General features: G+C 35.1%; 1 protein-coding gene across 2 annotated transcripts in view; it reads left to right on the forward strand.

Annotated features, from left to right (window-relative positions):
* Positions 1-22550, forward strand: part of LOC150108636 (metalloprotease TIKI1-like) — a 271836-nt gene that overhangs the window by 167316 nt on the left and 81970 nt on the right. For both annotated transcript variants that reach the window (XM_090416095.1, XM_090416094.1), the window contains exon 5: positions 13578-13668. In XM_090416095.1, the coding sequence (XP_090272221.1) occupies positions 13578-13668 (91 nt within the window). The remainder of the gene's footprint in view (positions 1-13577; positions 13669-22550) is intronic.

Here is a 22550-nt window from a genome sequence, read left to right on the forward strand (position 1 = left end):
TCTTTCTTGTGCTAGTTTGCTCGTGTGCAGGCTCCATTACTTTGCTGCATGAGTGCTCGAATGTACAGCATCTGACTGACGAGATCATAGGAATGTATAATGATTTAAATAAACCATTTTTTATTATTTCCGATCAAATCTAAACAGCTTGTTACTATATAAATAAAAATAAAGAGAAGCAAAATATTAGCCCGAAAAGGATAAGCAAAGCATTAGCCTAAAAAAAGACAAACAAAGCATTAGCCTGAAAAAAGATGAGCAAAATATTAGCCTGAAAAAGATAAGCAAAATATTAGCCTGAAAAAGAACAGAATTAGCCTGAAAAAATAATGGAAAAAAACTTAAAATCTAACGATGATTTGAAAGATGGCTTTATCGAAGGCATTTTAATAGAGCATAGTTGGTTTATCCTGGAACTCTACTTTCAGAAAAGCAGAACTTTTTTCACCCTCTTCCAACTTCCAATAAGCAGGATAATAACCCCATACTAGACGATGAAAATTATGTACCATCTCAAGATGCTCAGAGACGTCTATGCTTTAATGAGATTGGAATACACAGGCTGTTGCTTGGTTGACGAGCACAGATGATCTCCATTGGGCTATCCATTTCAGCAAAAGTTATCCGATTTTGGAAGAAAATAAAATATAACGCAGAAGCGCGCGTAGGCCTAATAGCATTCGTGTGATGCTTGAAGCACGTAATATATTGGTCATTATTAGAAGACAACGTTGAATTCAAAACGCGAAGGGTTGGCGTAGCATGTTTTTTCCTTGTTGCAGTGCAGTGCTATATTTATTTGATTTTAAGGCACAATTCAGTTTGGATAATTATCAATGAAGTAGATATATAGGCAGTTAATCTGGGCCCATTTTCTATACCATTCCGTACGTGTCCGTCTACGATGGGGTGAGTCTCCTGGGGGGGGGATACTAGCATTTAATATAGATAGCTTGCCACTCCTCTGCTTCATCCAAAGCGAGTATTGCCTGTAGATTTGGTTGTTCACGGGCTGTTTTGCCCGTTTTAAAGGACGAAAAACCAGAAAAAATAACCTTCTGCCACCGTACGAGACCGGCTAACTGACCAATTTTGATTAAAAACACATGAGAACACTTCGCAGACGGAGATCCAAATCCGGATCTTTCTAACCAATGGGCTTCGTTTCTACCAACTGAGAGTCGGAGGCTCTCCAGTATGTACACCATACAGTTAACGTATTTCTAAGTCTTACTCATTGAGATAAACAAAGGCATTAACGGTATGCGATCACATTGCTAGCTTAGTAGAATGGTTAGCGTACAAGATGTAGGTTCGAATCCCACAGTGAGATGTGAATGAACGTATTTAGGTGGTAGATGATTTTAAATGTCCCGTGTACCACCACCAGCCTGTTTATTGGAGGAGGCCCGAAGTGGTTTGAAAAAGTTCCATATTTGGTCTCTAGAGCAAAATTTTCGGATAAGCTAACCATCAGCATATTCATGGTACTAGGACTAACGTTCTACAGGCTGACAGCCATTTGTGGGTGGGATCCACGTTAAAAGAAAAATGGCCGAAAGGAAAAGCATGCAAAGTGGTGGTTCCATTAACACCAGCGCTATTTTTGTGTTGAATTTCATTGTGGACAATAAGTGATTGGGACTAATTTATTATGACTAATAATACTATTCAGTAAAAAAAAATGGAAGAAAAGTATAAATTCAATATGAAAAATGATATTAATGCTTATTATTCGAAAAGAAAAATATCTAAAATATCCACTGAGTATTTTGCTCACAATTTTTAGTGACAGTTGCTGGTTAGAATTACCAACTAAAAATACTTGAAATTACTTACTAATCTGCCACTGCTTTCGTAGCAGAAGTCATGAAGGCGACGCGACATTTTCCCTTAAGTTAAAAAAAAAAAAAAAAGAAACGGGTTCGAATCCACCTTATAAGGCGGGTCATCCCACCTTATAATACACCGTAACCTCTACGAAATGACGAGATTATCGTTCTGAAAATCTTAACAATAACAAATCAGAAATAAAGCGAAACAAGTGAGATTTTAAGAGTATTATTCCTTTATTATTATTATTTGTAATACTTCGATACCAGACAGATTCTATTTCACATAACATGAACTTTATAGTTTTGATTTCAAGCACTACAGGGAATGATGAGCTCAATGCAAACAAAAAATAGAATTAAAAAAAAAAATAGAAAAAAGAAGTGAACTTTCCAAGTAGGATATTTCTGCTGAAGTATTTCTCTGTCATTAAAGTCAAAACCGAGTGTGTGTTCTCGCAACTTTTTTGTCCACTTTCCCATTTTAATACATAAACAAAATGCATTAGAAAAAAACCAGTATAAGAAGCTTTAAATTGAAAAAAAAAACGATAGTTTCTTTTTTATCCTTCTTGCATTAACTGTTCTGGCACTACCACACCATAAAATTTTGACCTCAAAGTAATTCTTATGATAAAGTTTTGTAATAGACTACGTGAATATTTGTTTCTTGAAAAAACAGAACCTCGGCAAATGTAAAGAGTTTAGGAAATGGCTGTAAAAACGTCAAAGGAAAAAAAAAAAAAAACTGAAGACAGCAAGAAAAGAAACGAACAGATTGAAAAGAAAGAAGAGTACAAAAAAAGAATTTTCCACACTCGTTAACCAGTTTGCTAGAAAAACAGATTTTAATACCGAGAAAATTCACCAACGCACAAGGATAAAAAAAAAAAAAAGATAATAGTAAGTTAAAAAATCACAAGATGGGAAGTTGAGATACGTCACTGCCGTATCCATATTTCCTAGGAGATCCAATCTTGTAAGAATGTTTTTTTTTTTTTTTTTTGGATTAAATTTAGATAATATCGCTAAGTAGGAAACGTATTACGGTTTCCGACCAAACTAAAACAATTTTTATTCAAAGATCTTTTAAGGTTTGTGTCGGGTACACTAATAAGCGTACATTTTAAAATTCAGAGCTTGTCTCATTTGAAGGATCTTTGGAAGTACCATGAAAGCATCTAAGAATGATGTTTTTAAATCGCAGCCCCCCCATTCTTTTAATTGAATATTTAATAACTTAAACAGGTGCGATGTATCTCTACGTAATAAAATATTTAACGTTTCGAATTTCTAAAAATTAATTTCATAGAGCTCCAATCTGTTGATTGTCGCAGGTTTTTCCTGCGACAATCAACAGATCAATATTACAAAATCACAGCAAAAAATCCTTAATCCACCTGAATCATATAAAATCTTATAATACCCATAACAAAGCTTAGTGGAAATGTAGTTTACTCCTATCATATAACTCAGCGATGGCAAACCTATGTCACGAGTGTCAACGGTGACACCCCATGACCTTTTTTTGGCGACACTCCAGTTCAACGCAGTTGCAAAGATAAGAAAACAATTATCAATAAGCAATTGGTTAATACAATAAATAATAATGTGAGGTGGTTGAACCGAGGAAAAGTCTTCGAAAGATTGACTATCAAGAAATTAAGTTTTATGTTAAAAAGAAAAACATTTGGAACAGTTTCCTCAGCTCAGTGATTGTATATGAGTCAGCACACCGATGTTTTTTTATTATTACTTTTTTTGTTATTTATTATTATTATAGACCTCCCTGTTCATATGAATGAAATGAAAGTTACAAGGTTTTGGCAGAAGTATTGATGTTATGTTTGGATACATAAAAGCCCATGAAATTAAACTTCAAATTTTCAAACAAGATGTGGGGACTAAAACTTATAAGTATTTTCTTCGACTAAAAAAAAAACATTTCGAGGAGGTCAGCTCAGATATGCAAAATGAAATGAAGTACTTGCATATTAAGTACCAGCAAATTTTAAACTCGATAAATGATCAGTTTGGCGGACGATTTAATCAATTTAGTTTAGAAAAGACAATTAAAATAATTAAGTATCAGAATGTAGTAGTAGCAGTATACACTACTGTGGAAATAAATGATTTCCAATGGTTACAGACTGAAGGATTAGAGCTGCAGTTAGCAGAGTTCCAGGCCAGCATCTGAACTCAGCTGTTTGTCAACCTCAGGTCGTAACTTGAGGATCTGGAAAGAAATCGCCTGCACCACTACCAACAAGAAATTTTGAATGCTTGGAACCGAAATATTTGACGTTTCAATATATAATGCATAACACCACACGTGACTGGACTGTATTTTTTAAATAAACGAATATGTAAAGAATTGTTTCTCTTTTGTTAGAGGGGGAGGGGGACACGCCAGCACAAAAACAATTCTTTACATATTCATTTATTTAAAAAATACAGTCCAATCACGTGTGGTGTTATGCATTATATATTGAAACGTCAAATAATTACAAAAGTGAAATACGAGTATAACAAACTCAGACACTTGTAAAATAATAATAATAAAAAATCAGTGAATTACAAATAGAGAAAACGATATGCACACTAATAATTGAGCTTAAAATAGTGCATTAGAAATTACTCTACTTTTCGTAGTAATTTTGAACTGAACTGAAAAAAAGAATGCAACACATTGCATTCTTTTTTTCACAGAATGCAACTTCAATTTCGGATAAGTCCGAAATTGAAGGTGGGTGGGTGCACTTCAAGTCCAAGCACTAACTTCATCAGTCAGTCGGTTTCTTTTGTCCATTTTAATGTTGTTTAACGTCGAGAATAAGGTCTCGCAAGAGCATGTAGAGGAAACAAATAGTGAGTAAAGCTATTGCTAGATTTTAAGTGTGATAAAAGTTTCCAGTATTCGGTTCCAAGCATTCAACATTTCGTGTTGGTAATGGCACTCTTCATTCCGCAGGCGATTTCTTCGAAGATTCTCAAGTTGAGGTCTCAACTTGAGAATCTGGTAAATAACGTTTTTTGATTTATTAGTCTTTTGGGTTGGTTATATCAGTGATTGGCCATCACCGAGGGCGAATCTTTTAGGCATTTTCCGAATTTTTGACAGGCCAACTCTAAAAGGTTCACCATCAGTGATGGCCCATCAACTCAACCAACCGAAAGACTAATAAATCAAATGTTAATTACTAATTCAAATTTATTTTAGAAAGAATGTATTAATTAATGAAAATATAATTTTCAATATTGTACCTTATATCCTTATAAAGACTGGCTTAAAGGGGCGAAGCAAGAATGCTTTCCATCTTCCCCGTTATCTGGAGAGGACAGTGTAGAGATAAGGTGTTATTGAGCTGTATAAAGCTCTAATCATGCCAGGAGGGTAACAGCAATAGCCGAGCCTCAGTTAGAACTTCATTGGTACGGCATTGTCATATTTAAAGGTAAAGCCGTCTCTAAAAATTCGGACGATCCCTAAGCCACTCAATCGTGGGCGAAAGACCGTCCATATCAGCGTTGGCTCCACTCAGTGATGGCCTTCCACCCACACGCCACCACTGAGCAGAAGAACCGCTCATATTCCGAAGAGAAGCATTCACCGACAAAGCCCCTCAGCGGGCCGTGCCAGAGAACACTTTCCCCGGACACTCAAATTGCTCCCTTAAGGCAAAAACCTTAAGAGAGCGACTCAATCTCTCGAATTTCTGCGCCCCAGGGGGTAACAGCAACAGCCGAACCTCAGTTAAACTTCATTGGCTACAGCATTGCCACCCATTACCCTCCCAGGGTCTACAAGGCTTAAAGGGGCGAAGTAAGAATGCTTTTCATCTTCCCCGTTATCTGTAGAGGACAGTGTAGGGATAAGGTGTTATTGAGCTATTAAAGCTCTGGTCATGGCAGGAGGGTAACAGCAATAGCCGAGCCTCAGTTTGAACTTCATTGGCTACAGCATTGCTATACATTACCCTCCAAAGGTCCTTAAACTTAGTAACAGAAATTAAAAACAATATAAAATCAAAAATGATCTAGTTTTATTATAATCGAGAATATTATGGATCCATCCATATATATATATATATATATATATATATATATATATATATATATATATATATATATCATGCACCTACCCACCCCCAGTTAAAAAATGGTGAAGACAAATCAAAAGTCTATACCGCATCGGTCATCGCGCGGGTTACCAAGGACCGCACTGGATGTTAGGCTTCCTGGACAGCCAGTGACAAATGGGCTACAGGAGCAAGATCCACAGAACTCGAAAGTATTTACTAGGAAAAAAGTGGAGCATGGCTGAAAATAGACAAGTCATGCAGTGCTTCTACAGTTCAAACCCATTAGTTAGAGGATTTCAGAAACGAATGTTCCAACTTTGGCTTGAACGACACCCAAATTCTGAAATTTCATTCGAAAGGCTGATGCAGCAACGCAGCTTCATTATCAAACGCAAGGTATTTAGTGAACTTGAGCTGGAAGCACTGAAACCTCAAGCTGTAAAAGGAAACCGTACTGACCCTGAAGTGACCAGGAATATGAATGGAGCAGAACCAGATTCCAACATGCAGAATGCTGAAAATTATGAAAATATACAAATAGTTGAAAGGAAGCTATCAGATAAGGAACAAGAACTCACAAGAAAAATTATCGAGCAAATGAACAGCAACCAGGAACGAGTTAGGCTTCCAGTATTGAGACAAGTACCTCAACAAAACTGAAGGAACTCCTACAAGAGGCCAATAAAGCTGCTGCAAGGGATATTCCTACTGGAACTATTGGGCAAACGAATCAACTTATGTACTCAATAGCCTACGTCGTAACATCTGAATTAGGATATAAGATTAGTGAACCCAAAAACAGTAAGGCTCAGGAACCAAAATGGAAGCATCGACTGGAGAATAAAATTCTTAAACTCAGAGCAGACGTGAGCAATTTGAAAAACTTAAGGAAAAGAAGCTGAAAAATACAAAAATCCGAAATAACCTCATAAAGAGATGTAATACTGGAACACGACCTATTGATGAAGTATTAGAGGAAGTGAAGCAAAAAATAGTTGCAGTTGCAGCTAAAATAAGAAGATACAGTGCACGCATTGAACAGTACAAGCAAAATTCGATGTTTCGCGCAAATCAGCACCAGTTTTACAAGAAAATTGATTGCTGCAGGAATGATAACGTTAAAGAAAATATAAATATAAATATCAGAGACAAAGAAAATACACTAAAGTTTTGGAAAAACCTGTGGGACAACCCTAAGAGGCACAATAATAAGGCAAAATGGATTGAACAAATTACGAACAAAATCTCAACGAAAAATGGACCAACTGAAAATATAAACTGAAATGGTTCAAAAGCAAGCTAAAAAAATAAAAAAATTGGTCAACACCCGGGAAGGATGAATTACATGGCTACTGGTTGAAATATCTAACAGGCTTGCATGAAAGACTTGCTAACCAATTTTATGATGTTTTAGAAGGAAAATGCAAAGAAGAGTGGCTCACAGCAGGGAAAACGTTTTTGATTATAAAGAATAAAGAAAAAGGTCCAAACCCAGAAAACTTCCGACCAATAACTTGCCTGCCAACAACTTTTAAGCTACTCACAGGCATACTAGCTGATAAAATATACAGCTATCTTAAAGCAAATTCTCTTCTCCCAATTGAACAAAAAGGTAACAGCAAAAATTCAAGAGGCACAAAAGACCAATTGCTGATTGATAAAATGATTCTTAAAAATTACAAACGTAGAAAAACCAACCGTCATATGGCTTGGATAGATTATAAAAAAGCGTTTGATTCGGTGCCTCATAGTTGGATTTTAAAATGCACAGAACTATTCGGTATTAGCGAAAACGTGCAAAAATTTTTGCAATCCAGCATGAAAAACTGGAAAACAACGTTGGTTATAAATAGAGAAGAAATTGGAGAGGTAAACATAAAAAGGGGCATCTTTCAAGGAGACTCATTATCTCCTCTATTGTTTATTTTGTCATTGATCCCCTTAACTAGAATTTTAAATAAAACTGCTCATGGTTATCAAACTGCACAAAAGAGTGCAAAGATATCTCACCTTTTATACATGGACGATCTGAAGTTGTATGCAAAATCAGAGAATGAACTCGGATCGTTGCTTAACACTGTGCACATATTCAGTCAAGATATATATCAATGGATTTTGGCTTAGACAAATGTACAATTGCTGGAATAACAAGAGGAAAGTTTGAAGATCTGAACGAAATCGAGCTGCTCAATGGTGAAATAATTAAAGCAATAAAATTCGAAGACAGCTACAAATATTTGGGAATCTTAGAAGCATCACAAATTCTGCACAATAAGATCAAAGAAAGAACTAGAGCAGAATACATAAGACGATTAAGAAAACTCCTTAAATCAATGCTTAATGCTGGAAATTTGATAAAAGCAATTAATACCTGGGCCATACCTGTTCTGAGATATTCAGTAGGCATTGTTGAATGGACCCAGCTAGAGATGGAAGATTTACATCGAAAAACTCGAAAATTAATGACAATGCACCATGCCCTCAATCCTCGCAGTGACATTGATAGGCTATATCTATCACGCAAAAAAGGAGGTAGAGGATTATTACAAGTGAAGCAAGTTATTGAAGAAGAAAAACGAAATCTAAATGATTATCTGCAGCAAACAACGGAAACTTTTCTAATTGAGGTAAGGAAAGAGGGTTTATTTAAACCCATGGAGACAAAATTGGAATACAAAACCAACCAAGTAAAAGTGAGAACTGAAAGATGGAAAATAAGGCATTGCATGGAAAATACCTTCACAGCATAGAGGACAGCGCTGACAGCAACTTGACCTGGCAATGGTTGAGAAATGGAGCACTAAAGAAAGAAACAGAATCGGTAATTTTTGCAGCACAAGAACACACCATTAAAACCAACGTTATGAAGGCAAAAATACAAAAAATTCAAGAAGACAGTAAATATAGATTGCGCAAAGAAAAGGAAGAAACGGTAGACCACATTATAAGTAGATGCAGCAAAATCGCACAAATTGAGTACTGTAAAAGGCATGATAACGTAGCTAAGATAATCCACTGGCATTTATGTAAAAAGCATAGGTTTGAAGTATCTAAAGACTATTGGAAGCATAAAGTTCACCAGAAAGTGGTTGAGAATGAAAAAGCTAAAATACTCTGAGATTTCAAAATCCAGACTGACAAAAGCTTGGAATGTAATACGCCCGATATTACAGTGGTTGAAAAAAAGTGAAAACAAGGGTGTTACGTTTATCGAAATATCAGTACCAGGAGATAGTCGGATTGACGACAAAGAAAATGAAACAATTACAAAGTATCGCGATTTGCAAATCGAAGTTGAACGAATCTGGCAAAAGAAAACGAAAGTTGTTCCCATAATAATAGGTGCTTTAGGCGCCATCCCTAAAACATTGAAAAAACATCTAGAAGCATTCGAGTTAGATGGATTAAAAATTGGGCAGCTGCAAAAGGCCGCTTTGTTCGGCACAGCTTTCATTTTCAGAAAGTATTTCCACAACTCATAGGCCCTTGGGTAGGGCTCGAATTAGCGGAATATAACCAGCCTTTTTGTAAGATGAGGAAGCAAATCAAGCTTTGATGAATATTATGTGTGTGTGTGTGTGTGTGTGTGTGTGTGTGTGTGTGTGTGTGTGTGTGTGTGTGTGTGTGTGTGTGTGTGTGTGTGTGTGTGTGTGTGTGTGTGACGCTACACCTTACAAACTTTAAATCTACTTTAAATGGCTATAAAGAAAATGAAATTAATCATAGGGATGTGCATGTCTAGACGTCTGCTCTGGAGGCAAACATAATTTTTTTTGTTTTATTTATACCTCCTCCTCCTTAGGCAACTAACAAACAAGGTGACCGCGTCGCACTACATCTATTATCCAAAGACAAACTTGTATTTCACAATGGGTTTTGAATTCATGGCTTGTTAGTGACGAGAGGAAGCTTTTACCCATTGGGATCACTTTAGTTGAGGATGAAGTGCAATTTGTGTTGCGATAGAGACTATGTGCGTGGTTGTAGTAAGTGTGGCATCATGGTTATGATAATAATAATCGTATATATCGGAGAATGTACTCATCAACACACACACACACACACACACACACACACACACACACACACACAGAGAGAGAGAGAGAGAGAGAGAGAGAGACTAAACAAACAAAGCACATTTGTGAACACGTAATTGAAAAACATTTCATGGCTTTAGTTGTTTTGTTCAAATAAAAAAAAAAACGACACAATTTTTCTTTAATTGTTAATTAAAAAAATACTTTATAACCATGGAAACAGTAGACTGTTTAGGAATAAATACCGAAGAATGAAATGAATTTAAATAAGAAACTTTAGGAAGTTCCGTGCTAAGCATTTCTTACGATCTCTCCCCTATCGAAAAGATATTTTTGGCACGCACGAGTATATCCCTTTCTTGGTGACGACGCTCTGGCAAACCCAGCTTTGTCGATATAGACATTTCATCAGCGACCGACAGAGAAAATGCTGCCACGACAACCTATCTGAGGAAAGACAGCAGGCCTATCGCCAGGCTGCTGAACATCGACAGGGAAGGTCTCCCGAGCAACAATTAAATCACGTGCCAGTCTCCGAGGAATAGAAGCTTCACGAACAAATTAGGTAATCCTGTCTTGGATGAGGTTAATCCTAAATGGGAAAAGAAAATTGTTTTGAATGAAGTACTCGGAAACTAAGTGAAACAAGCCTTAAGCATTTGTTAAATCTCCAAGTAACGTACAGTGAAGTGTGATGGAAACAAAATATTGGCGTTAAAAATATATAAAGGAAAGAAATAATTATATGAATGTTTGTAGTACTGCAGGCCAAAAGATAAGAGAAAAAAAAACTCATGCAATAGTTTTATTTGTATATCATTGAATAAATGTCTTCTTAGAGTGAAAGAATTCTATGTGTAAAACTAAGGAGGATATGAAAGGTCGTAAGACAGCATTCAGATTATTCGCGTCGGAAGAAAAGTAACTTAAAACAAATGAAAAATTTTAAAAACAATTATCCAATTCTAATTTAAAAAATACATAAAGTTTGGAAACAGTAGCAAGTCATTTTTCACTAAGCTACCAGATTCACCCATTTCATTCTTCGTGATGCGACAGCGTGTTTCTTTCGCTTTCGCGGCCTACTTAATAATATAATTATTCTTCTAGATTGGATTGGCGATGGTTTATTTAATGTTCCTCGATCTAGAAGCGATTGCGAAACATTAAAATTGACAGTTCTGCATGTCTAGAAATCAAACTCAAATGATTATGTACAGCGAGTATCAAAATAGTTTCTTATTATTATATGTGAATTCCACCAATCAGAGTTTGTTAGCCTGTAATACTGACAGTAGGCTAATGATTACGCAATGTACAAATCCCATTCTCGAGACCAAAGAGGGACTTTTTTTTCCCTGCCACTTCAGACCATTAATAAGCAGGACGGCGTTCTCACATCGGGTGATGAAAATCATGTGATCGTAAGAAGTTATGTAATAAATAAAGACTTTATGCTATAAATAAAGATCTCTACCTACTCTTATAAAATTATTGAGGAAGATTATCTGGAGGTTTATTTCATCAGTTAAGAATCTATCACCAAGCAAAATTTCTTTGGACAATTTGACCAATGACAGTAAATCTGTCATTGGTCAAATCTGTGCTTCTTCAATACGATAGTTTCCTGACATGCAGAGAAATGTGGATTTCGGAACACATCTATTTTTTTTGTTTTTGTTTGTTTGTTTATGCAGTTGTGAACACTTGCTTCTTTTATTTAGATGAATACCTCAAAACTTCTGTCGACCTGCTTGAAACTTCTTGGAATCTTGGTAGAGAGTTTTCACGTAAGATGACGACATTACCTGTTATTTGTCCTTCGGTAAGAATTATGCTTACTGTCGAAAGAACTGTCGTTTCCGGGCGAAAAAATTTTAGACACTGTCTTTATCAACATACCTGCAAAAACCGGAATATCCTGAACACTTTAAAAAGTTTTCAGGATGTTCCAGATGCTCAGGTTCACACCTGGGGCTGTAGATGCTGATCAGGTCCACTGAGAGGACATCTTTATGGTCTTTAATATAAGCTGTAACTTGCCGATCTGAATGTAGGCGTTTTTAACCAGATTTTACAGGGTTCATCAAATCGTTTTCTTTTTTATTTCATGAATTTCAGATAGTAGTAAAACAGTGGAACGGAAAGAGACAACATAAAGTTCAGTTAGCTTTGCAATCTGATGCGAAAAATAATAAAATATTAGCGAAAAACTCGGGGAACAGGTTTGAAATTATTTCTGTGCCTTCTAGAACTTCGTTTTACTTTTTTTTTTCCATCTACATTTCTTAGGACTTTCCCTTCCTTTTTTTTAACATCTTACTTCTTCGATATTCTTAGAAGTAACATAAACAGAATACATCATCTGAAGTTTCGGAAACTTTTACTTTCCAACTTTGTTTCAATACTCCCAAGAAAAAAAAAAAATCAAGAATAAGCAAAGTTGGAACATTAAATTAATGAAAAAGAGACAACCAAACTTACTTTTAAGGTAAATGCGAGATTTTATTTTACACATCTACCGCAGTTTATTTTCGAGGATACGCAACTTTAATGTTTGTCTCGCACGCCATTTTGCTCTAAAAGCAAACCTTATGAGTTAGTGACAAGTCAAATATTTAGTCTGGTCTAGCAACAAAGGAAGCCGCAAACTTTTGCTCTCAAAACGAATGTTTAAAGACTTCATCCTCGGTGACTTCACTTTTTTTCCCTTCTACTAGAACATCCAGAAGGAAATGTTTTAGAGATTTTTGAAAGATCATCCGTGCATGTTTCCTGAGGAAGAATACGTAATGTCGGACTACCAACAAACGCCTACATAAAACCAGGGAGATTAAGTGTGCTCTGCAAAAACCACGGAATGCGTTTAATTGTTTTAAAACTCTATGCAGAGCTAAAAGTCGGAAGCTAAAAAAACCTATTTGCGTTATTACAAAGTGTTGTTAAACAATCCATTTCAGCAAATGATGATATCTAATAGAACAAAGAAGGCAAAGTATACTAAGTATATGGAATAGTTTCATATTAATAATCACTTTCATTACAATAAATTTCGTTAATGTTCCTCCTCTTAATCATTGCAAAAACTTCAAAATCTCCAAAGGGAATATCCAACTGTCTTTATATATCGCTTACTTTCGTCAATGTTTCAAGATAGCATCCAATGAAGATAGTATACCGCTGTTAAATTTAAAGGTAAGTTTTTATTACGTATTTTTTAAAACGGTTTTGTTTGTCGTTGCAATTGTAAGCACGTGATAAATCGGCGCGCGTCGTTTGTGTTTTTATCTACCTTTGTTGCAAACAATGCAAGGCAGGCAAACGCATCATTAGTTCCACGTCAGTCAAAGGCATCACACACAATTAAAGCCTGAAATTCGTATAATCCCAAATGTTCCGGCCGATATCATTAAACACCAGAAAAATGTACATGTTATATGGCAATTAATCATAACGGTGCTCTGTGTGAACTTACTTCATTATACTTGCTATTTAATTTCGTTTTCCATTCTTCATTTGTCATCATTTATCATATCCCATCTTTTCTCTTTTTTTATGCTCTCTCTCTCTCTCTCTCTCTTTCATTTTTCTTGATTACTGAAATAAATTGCAGTTTCTTTTCTCAGGTCACTTCCTGGGCAACAACACCGTCCTGGACTTCGTCCAAGCAGCCGGTTTCCAGATTGAGCACGTTCCTGCGAATAAGAAGCTCCGTGGGTAAGTGGAATGTTGTGAGTTCCCGTTAATCGACCCGTAGACGGGCGTCTGCCTTCCATCGTATCACCACTCGTCTGTACAAACGCGGTGGGTAGTTGTCGCATCACTTGTTCGTGGTTGTCGTCTTCGAAGACAAGCTTCGGATACTGCTATATTTAGTCGCTGAGTTTCTACTCTGCTTGGCTTCTGTTTAGCGACGAAAAGAAAGAAAGAAGGAGAGAGAGAGAGAGAGAGAGAGAGAGAGAGAGAGAGAGTGAAGTGTCCATTGTTGATGTTGCTGTTCTTTCTCTCATAGTTTCTCCATCCTTTCACATAAACTACTTTAGACTTTATTTCTTCTTTCTCTTCTCTCTCTCTCTCTCTCTCTCTCTCTCTCTTTGCAGGCTAAAGTTTTACTCATTGAATACTGTCTTTTATCTCACGTTTTCCTTTTTCTTTCTTTACCTTATTTAATACTTACTTCCCTATTATCTGAATTTTGTGTTTCTCCAGTTTTCTATATTACCGTCTTGGATCTTTTAATGTTTTAATGTTCTGGAGCTTTTGTGCGTGTGTGGGGGGGTGCTTGCGTGTGTGCGAGCGTGCGTGCGTTCGTTATAGCATTATATATATAATTTTTTCATGTTTATCTAACCATTGCCCATATATTGTTATGATAGATAGAACACATCAATTTGAATTCTATCCAGAATGAAGAAATTTTATAAGGACTTTTCAGTTGAAGGTGATTTATCCTGTCTCGTACACAGCTGTGATGCTGTTTTCCTTTCTATAACCTAAGATTTCATTCTCACAAAACAAGAAAACCGACAGGAGAACGTATACACAATTAACAGACATTGAAAGATTATGGATGTAGTATTAACTGTCCCATAGTGAGAAAAATTTAGATTAAGGACAGCTCAGTTATTTAATTATAACATATAACACGCTATTCGATCTAATACACGAATGGAGCAGGAAAGTATTAAGCGTTTGTATTTGCTTACCCCGATAGTTATATATTTGTATAAAATGCAAAAATTCTCCTAAGTTTTTTTTTTTTTTTTTTATCTATAGAAGAAGTAAGCGGTACTCTCACTCTACTCTCCACTGCTGTAGCCATTACTTATAGAAACTGGTGGAAAGCAAGTCTTCATCTCTTACCATTGTCGAGGTTCAGTGCATTCCAGAGGGGTAGTAGACAAGATTAAATGTTTTCTGACACTAACTTGTATTTATTTGTATGTATTTGTTTGTGCTTAGATCTGAAATATACTGGGAAAAAAATCCAACTGGAGTCGAATCATTAAGTTTTTCTTCTGTAGGCCATAGAAATTTCTATCTCCGAATTCATTTTTAGTTCATATATTGGATTTTTCATCTCCCTAACTATTTATCGAGGATGATTCGATGAATATCTTCATTAAATACAAATACCATTCATGGTTATAGGGGGTTTAGTATTCTACGTTCTTCTTCTTCTTCTTCTTCTTTCACTCTGCCTTATCCCATGTTAAACGAGGTCGGCGCACGAATCTGTAACCTTCCTCTTCCAAGTTCTCCGGTCCAGGGCATCCTTCGGACTCCATCCTTTCTCCCTAAGATCCTCTGTCATCTTATCCCTCCACCTGAGCTTGGGCCTGCCTCTTTTCCTCCTTCCCTCCAACTCCATATACTCCACTCGTTTACCAACATACTCCTCACCCTTCCTTTCAACATGTCCAAACCACCTCAGCCTACTTTCTTGTATCTTCTTGCCAATTGGTCCCACCTTAACCGTCCCTCTGATGTAGTCATTCCTTATCCTGTCCTTCTGTGTCACACCACTCATCCGCATCTCCGCTACCTCCATCTTCCTCTCCTGTGCCTTGGTTATAGGCCACTTCTCCGCACCATGGAGCATCGCCGGCCTCACCACCATCTTATAGAGCTTTCCTTTCCTCTTACAACTCACTCTCTTGTCGCACAGGACCCCGCTCATCTTCCTCCAATTCATCCAACCGCATGTTATTCGGTGCTGTATTTCCTCATCCAGGTCACCATTCCTCTCGACAACCGACCCAAGGTACTTGAATTTCTTCCCTGAAATTAGCCTTTCACCCTGGAGTCGTATGACGATATCCTCGTCACTCCCCGTTGACATATATTCAGTCTTCACCCGGTTAATTCTCATGCCGCTCTCCTCCAATGCCTTTCTCCACTCTTCCAGGGTATTTTCAAGCTTCTCTCGGGATGATTCGCATAGAACAATGTCATCGGCAAACAGCATGCTCCATGGTGCCTCCTTCTTGACATCCTCCACTAGTACATCCATGACCAGGTCAAAGAGGAAGGGGCTCAGAGCTGACCCTTGGTGTAGCCCTACGACAATAGGGAACCCTTCTGTCATGCCGACACTAGACCTGACCTGGGTTTCTGTTCCCTCATACATCTCCTTCACCAACCTCACGTACTTCTCCGACACCCCCTTCTTCCTCATACACCTCCATACCTCCTGCCTGGCCACTCTGTCGTATGCCTTTTCCAGATCTATAAACACCATGTGCAGATCCACTTGCATCTCTCTATACTCTATATCTACGTTCTTCTATACTTTCATAAATGTTTCTCGTAAGCTTCTAGAATTTTTTTCTCAAATAAAAACTTAAAATAAAACGAAGATAAAAAAGAAGTTGGTTTTCGTGTTTTGCAAGAAAAAAGCAGTCATCATTTTATCCGATGCACAAATGATGTTTTTTTCATACTTGAAACGATTAGTTCAAAAGTCATCATCAAACATTTCTTCTAAACCTGGATTTATCTTTGAGAAAAATAAAACCAGATTAAAGTCGAATAGACTGATGGTGTAGACAACCAATATCCTCTAATATATGTACATGAAATTTAATGTATTTAATGTTATTTAATCAAACCAGAAATACCTGAAGTATTTCTGGTTTGATTTCAAATAAGTATCACGTGACCATCATATTTATCTACGTATGAAAATAAAGTTTTCTTTCATCGCATTACTTCTTTTTGGCCCAACGACTGCTCACTTGGAAAAATAAAAACGCAGATCAGACGTAACATCGGACACCCTTTGCACATCTGAGATCATTCTCCTGAACCTCCTTAAAATTCTGTACAAAAGGAATCCGATCAATCGATGACATCTTACTGACTCACTTCAGTCCTTATCTGAAACGTAGATTTTTTTTTTCCTTTTTCTTGCAAATCTCCATAAGCATTGTTCGTTTGAACGAGCACCTAAAATTCGTCTATTTTCTTTTAAATCTTTTTTTATGTCAAGTGTATCATCCATCAAGTAACCCTTCATTATTGAAAATCAGACTAATCTAACTTTTTCATCCTCTTCATTCATCCTTTTTTTTTTCAATAGTCTTCTTTCATTCATCAGAAATTAAAAGGTAGATTAATCAATTCTTTCTGTCTTTTTTTTTTTAAAAAAAAAACCTCAGCACTTTGTTCACAGTATTGAACGACCTTTTTTTTTTACATTAAAAAGTTTTTGATTGGAATTATAAATTTAAAATAAAACATTACTGCTTGTTGTACGAATGTATCTAAAATCTAAGGGAAATGTATTCCTTTATTTTTTTTATTCAGTACGAAAAATAACATGTATATACTTTTACTTTTTTTATATTTTTTTTCTAACGTAATTTCCTACTTTAACCAACAAATTATTAAATGCTTTTTATAAGATTTTAGTGTCATTTCGAAAGAATATTTCGATTTTTTCTGCAGCTATGTACGCACCACGGCGAACATGACGAAGATAGGAAATAGAAGACTACAGAAATGTGGGGTGGTAATAATAATAAAAAGCTTAATCCTGTCTTCCCATTTGCTATAACTCATTATGGCTTGTTCAGTCGAGGAAATATAAAACCTAATATTCTCAAAACGTATCGGATTACTATCAAAAGATGTTATTTGATCTCTCTTCTTTTTTTTTGCCTCTTTCTGCTTTACACTTAAGCCTTGTTGCATTCTCAATATTTCAGTGTAAACAGACTGCCCATCATCTTTCGGTCTGCCAACTGATGTTTTCACTTTTTTTTTTAGCCATTCGTGTATTGACTGTAATTGATATTCATCTTTTTTTTTTCTCCCTCTAGACATCCTTGTAGCCATATGGCAACGTTACTTGCAGCATAATGTTATACTGAAGAAAAAAGACTGTGGATAAAAATCCTTGTTTTCGGAACAAGGATTTTTATCCACATTAGATTACATTAAGTAATCTAATACATTCAAAGAAGAATGTTTCTTTTTCAGAAGGCTCTCTCGCTTTAGGATTTCTGACGCAAGGATGTTGGGTCTTTTCATCTCGGAAATACGGGTTTAAAACACCCTTTTTATTCACACTGTTTCAGAGATAACAACGACTATTATGGTTTAGGATCACGAGATGGCGGTAGTTGCCAGTTGTACTATCTTCATTGTTAGCCATCAGCTCAGCTGTCGATGACATTGGTCACCGATCTCTAGAACTTGTTTAAAGCTAAACAAGTTTTTTGTGTACTCTAGCTCTCTCTCTCTCTCTCTCTCTCTTTCTCTTGGGAGTAAAAAGCTGTTCAATGATTTATTTATTTTTGAAATTTTTATTCTGCAAAATTAACTATTTTATCTAATAAACTATTAACTATTTTAACTACTTTTACTATTTTTCTTAATGTTTTCACCATACTTATTTATTGTATTGATTATTTTCATACTGTTGAATCTACATCCTGACATTTAAGTTGCCCTTCTCTTATTTTTGTCCGCGATGATATATTTTTCCACTGTTAATTGTGATTCCAATGTGTTTAAATTCCATTACTCGATGTAGTATTTTTCCCTTACATCAAATTTGCATGTTATTAGTTCTTTTGCCATGCAATTACCACGTTTTTGTTTTCTCTATTGATATTTCGATTTTACTCATGTTTTCTTTCGAACAGTCTGTTGTAATTTAAATAACTGCATTTAGCAGTCATCTCCGATATTTGCTAAGTCGTCTTGCATCCAACTAGCTAAATATAGATTTCTTTTTTTTTTTAATTTGATTCCACTTAATTTTTATTCATGTTTTTAAATTCTGTTACTATTTCATCCATAATTAGATTAAATAAAGATGTGTGCAGAGAATTTTTTTCCCGTTAGGTGAAATTTTGTGTGTGTGTGTGTGTGTGTGTGTCGCAGCGATAAACCTTTTACAACAACCTCTAATTTAATTATATCAAAAGCATGTTTTAAAAACTAATAAACATTATTTAATCATATTTTATTGATTTTTCCTATTATTTATTTATTTTATACGAATAGTGAGTCAGAATTTCCCTTAAGGGATTCATCTTGGCGTCATTATAATTTGAATTTTGTTTGTGTATAGTTTTCAAGTAGCGAGTAATAGATTTAATATTGCGATGTTTGCCCCTCCCCTCCATTAATTTAGATCGGCCTTTTTATTTTTTTATTTAAACTTCTTATGTATTCAGTCATTTATTTATTTACATATTTTATTATTTCATTATAAAATTCAGCTGATTGTCTATTTTTTTTTTTTATTATTATTTTTTTTTAGATTTTGACATTAACGATACCAATTAAATATTTATTTCTTCTGAACATTTTACTTACTTTAATATTTCCTAACAGTTTTATTTCTGTTTTATCTTCATTATAATTTAATAAGATAATTCCCCTATTGTTCTGCTTTTGAGTACATTTATATTCACGAAAATATATTCGCATATTTCTTTTCTTTCGGGATCAGATGTCAAGGTATTTTTGAAACAATAATTATGATGCTAGATTTGCACAAAAGTTCGTCATAGGTACGATTCTATTACTGACTACAGGAACTTCACTAAGCTTTTTTTCCCTTTCAAATGATTCCCGAATTAGTCGATCTTTGGCTCATCATTTGAGAAAGAACCCCACGTATTTAATCGCATAAATGAGAAAAATCGACCCAGAACTTTCGCGATATTCACATAATAATACTATCTGGAATAAGGAACACAATATGGCGGTCATTATTCATGTATCCCTTTCGTCTATGAATGATCGCATAAATTTCTGGCAATTACGAAGGCGAAGACCGGATGTCAGCCGATTTCAAAAAAAAAAAAAAAAAAAAGTTGGAATAAGAACATTACGTACTCCATTTGTGAAATAAGAACATAGGAAAAAAATTGTTTATTCTATTTGGAATTTTTTTCCATATTTGTTTTTATGCTCTGTAAAATTCATATTTCATTCTTTAGAACAACCTTTACAATATTTTTTTTTTTGTTGTTGTTGTTGTTTACTACATTTCTTATACAAACATGTTGGATAAAAGCGTGAAATAAATGCATATCCAACACGCTAAAACACAATGGATAAAGGAATATCGATAAAATATTCTGACATATTATTTATTTTGGGAGAAAATTGTTGCTTCGCCGTATTTTACATTACTGGCACGTACTGGGAAAGTGAGTTCGTTGGTTTTATATAATGCAGTTAAAGAAACTGAGAACTTCTCTTCAAAATATGCTGTTTCTCTTTTGAACGAGAAATAAGATTCAGATGAAGTCTGGAAATCGCTTAGAAATACAGTAAAGAAGCTAATCTCATAATGTCTTGTTATGTCCCTCAATTTTCTTTTTTCTTTATAAGAAAAACTTAATAATGCAATTTGTGATGAAGTGAAATATTTTTCTGTAAGATCATATAATTATTTTCAGTGAAATAAATGCTAAAATATGAAAGAAGTGCTTAAGAAAGATGGAGAAAAACAAAACTCATAGGGGCTAAGCCTTTTTGCGAAACGCACCTAAAATAATAATTCTTACTATATTAATGAATAATATAACTATTCTCATAACGAGGAAACTAGAGAGAAATATTAAGAATACTTTTCCTATATTTTATTCGCAATATAAAGTGCCCTATACAACAACAATGAACCAGGTAAGTTTGATCACTTGACTTTCCCATGATTCCATGCGAAGCCTTTCATTATTAGTTTAATATTGTCGACCATAATTATGTTCTTTGAACAGAAACAAAATTTGGGCGATTGCTACTAGTAGACGTATTGTATAAAAGAATACGGTACTGCCCAAATCTGTTCTCTTTACTGACTTACAATAAACAAAGACAACATCAGACTAATACGAAGAAGCACCAGCTTTTTGGGTTTTTATTAATCCCTAGAAATCATGGAAGAAGAAGGGTCAGAATCGGGAATATATCTCAGCGTAATTTATTAGCCAAGGAGCTTTAAAGTTCGAAACTGTTTAAGCCTAAGATTTATACTGATTTTATACTTTGCATTGCACAGATAAATATGATTTATCGTGAACTACAGACAGAAACGTTGAAATAAAAGCCACGAAAGCGTAAAATGATAAAAAAAATCGCATAGATAAGGAACATAGAAATGGTAAAACAAACATAAATAGAAAGAATGTGTAATTAAACCGATAGCGAATTCAACTTTTCCTTTGTTTTCTTCTTCTTGCTAGAAGTAAGAAGGACAAAGGAAGTGAAAGAAGAAGAAAGAGAGAAAGTAACAGCAGTAAAACTATGATGAAACTGCAAAACTAACTTCTGGACTTCCAAAAAAAAAAAAAAAAACAGAATTAGAGTGAAAGAAAGATAAATTAATTAATAGTCCAAAGAAGTCGGAAAAAAAGAAGAAGACAATGGTGAGCTCAGAACTAAATGAACATGAAAGAAGTTGCACAAGGTAACGTACTTAGAAGAAACAAAGAAAAAAAATACTTAGAAAGAAAGATAAGCAAAGAAAAGTAAATTAAATATATATGAAAGACATTTAGCGAGGGCTAAGAAATACCAAAGGGATTTGTAAGGAAGATAATCAAAATACCAACGGAAATGACACTCCAACTTTAGAAAATAAAACGGAAAAAAGTGAGAATATTTCACAATAAAATAAACACATAAAACATATAAAGAAAGGGACGGAGTGTTACTGGAGGAAGTGCAGAAAAATATATAACAAACAGAAGTGGAACCCTGCAAGAGAATAATGAAAGTAGCGCTACACAGGGAAAGCTCTTTGGAGCTCGAGAAACATGCGAATCTAATACGACACAGAATCCGTTTGGAAGTAAACACATCCGCCTTGCATCCAAGCTGACGCAAGGAAGAAAAAAATAAAATAAAGACAGACATATCACATTTCTAACTACACCAACTAAGTAAATGTATTGGAAACATTTTTACTCTTATCAACGAAATAAAAACCCTGTTTTATGGAATTCCAAACAAAGAGCTGTTTGGTCTGTAAAATGGAAATATTTTCTGCCTTTTTGCTCCGAGTTTTCGGTATTATATCAGTATTTAAAGAGAGTTTTCATATTCTGTTTTTTTTTTTTTTTTTTCTTGTGAAATTCTTTGTTGACGTAGACAGTCACTCGACTGTCTACCAATGTACTAGTATGTACTGTATATGTACTCACAAATAAACAAACAAGTAAGCAGACTGTAGTTTATACGTATTTTGTGCACAACAATATTATCGTGCCTAAAATATGTGGGACTGTAATTCGAAGAGGAGTCTAAAACAGAGAAATTTTCTTTAAAAAAAATAACTCATTAAGAAGGAATCGACTTCATACCAAAAGCAGTAGTTAAAATACAAGGCACTTTATCTTTAACACATCTTAATATCAATATTTTGCTGTTATTATCCTGTGGTTGCTATGGTCTACTGCTTGAAAACAAAAGCTGCCTGTCCTTATAAGGACTGGCTTAAAGGGGCGAAGCGAGAATGCTTTTCATCTTCCCCGTTATCTGTAGAGGACAGTGTAGGGATAAGGTGTTATTGAGCTATTAAAGCTCTGATCATGGAAGGAGGGTAACAACAATAGCCGAGCCTCAGTTAGAACTTC

Source organism: Typopeltis vanoorti, chromosome 3, assembly GCF_054136105.1.
Source record: "Typopeltis vanoorti isolate ZY-2024b chromosome 3, IOZ_Tvanoo_1.0, whole genome shotgun sequence".
NCBI classification, from domain to species: domain Eukaryota; kingdom Metazoa; phylum Arthropoda; class Arachnida; order Uropygi; family Thelyphonidae; genus Typopeltis; species Typopeltis vanoorti.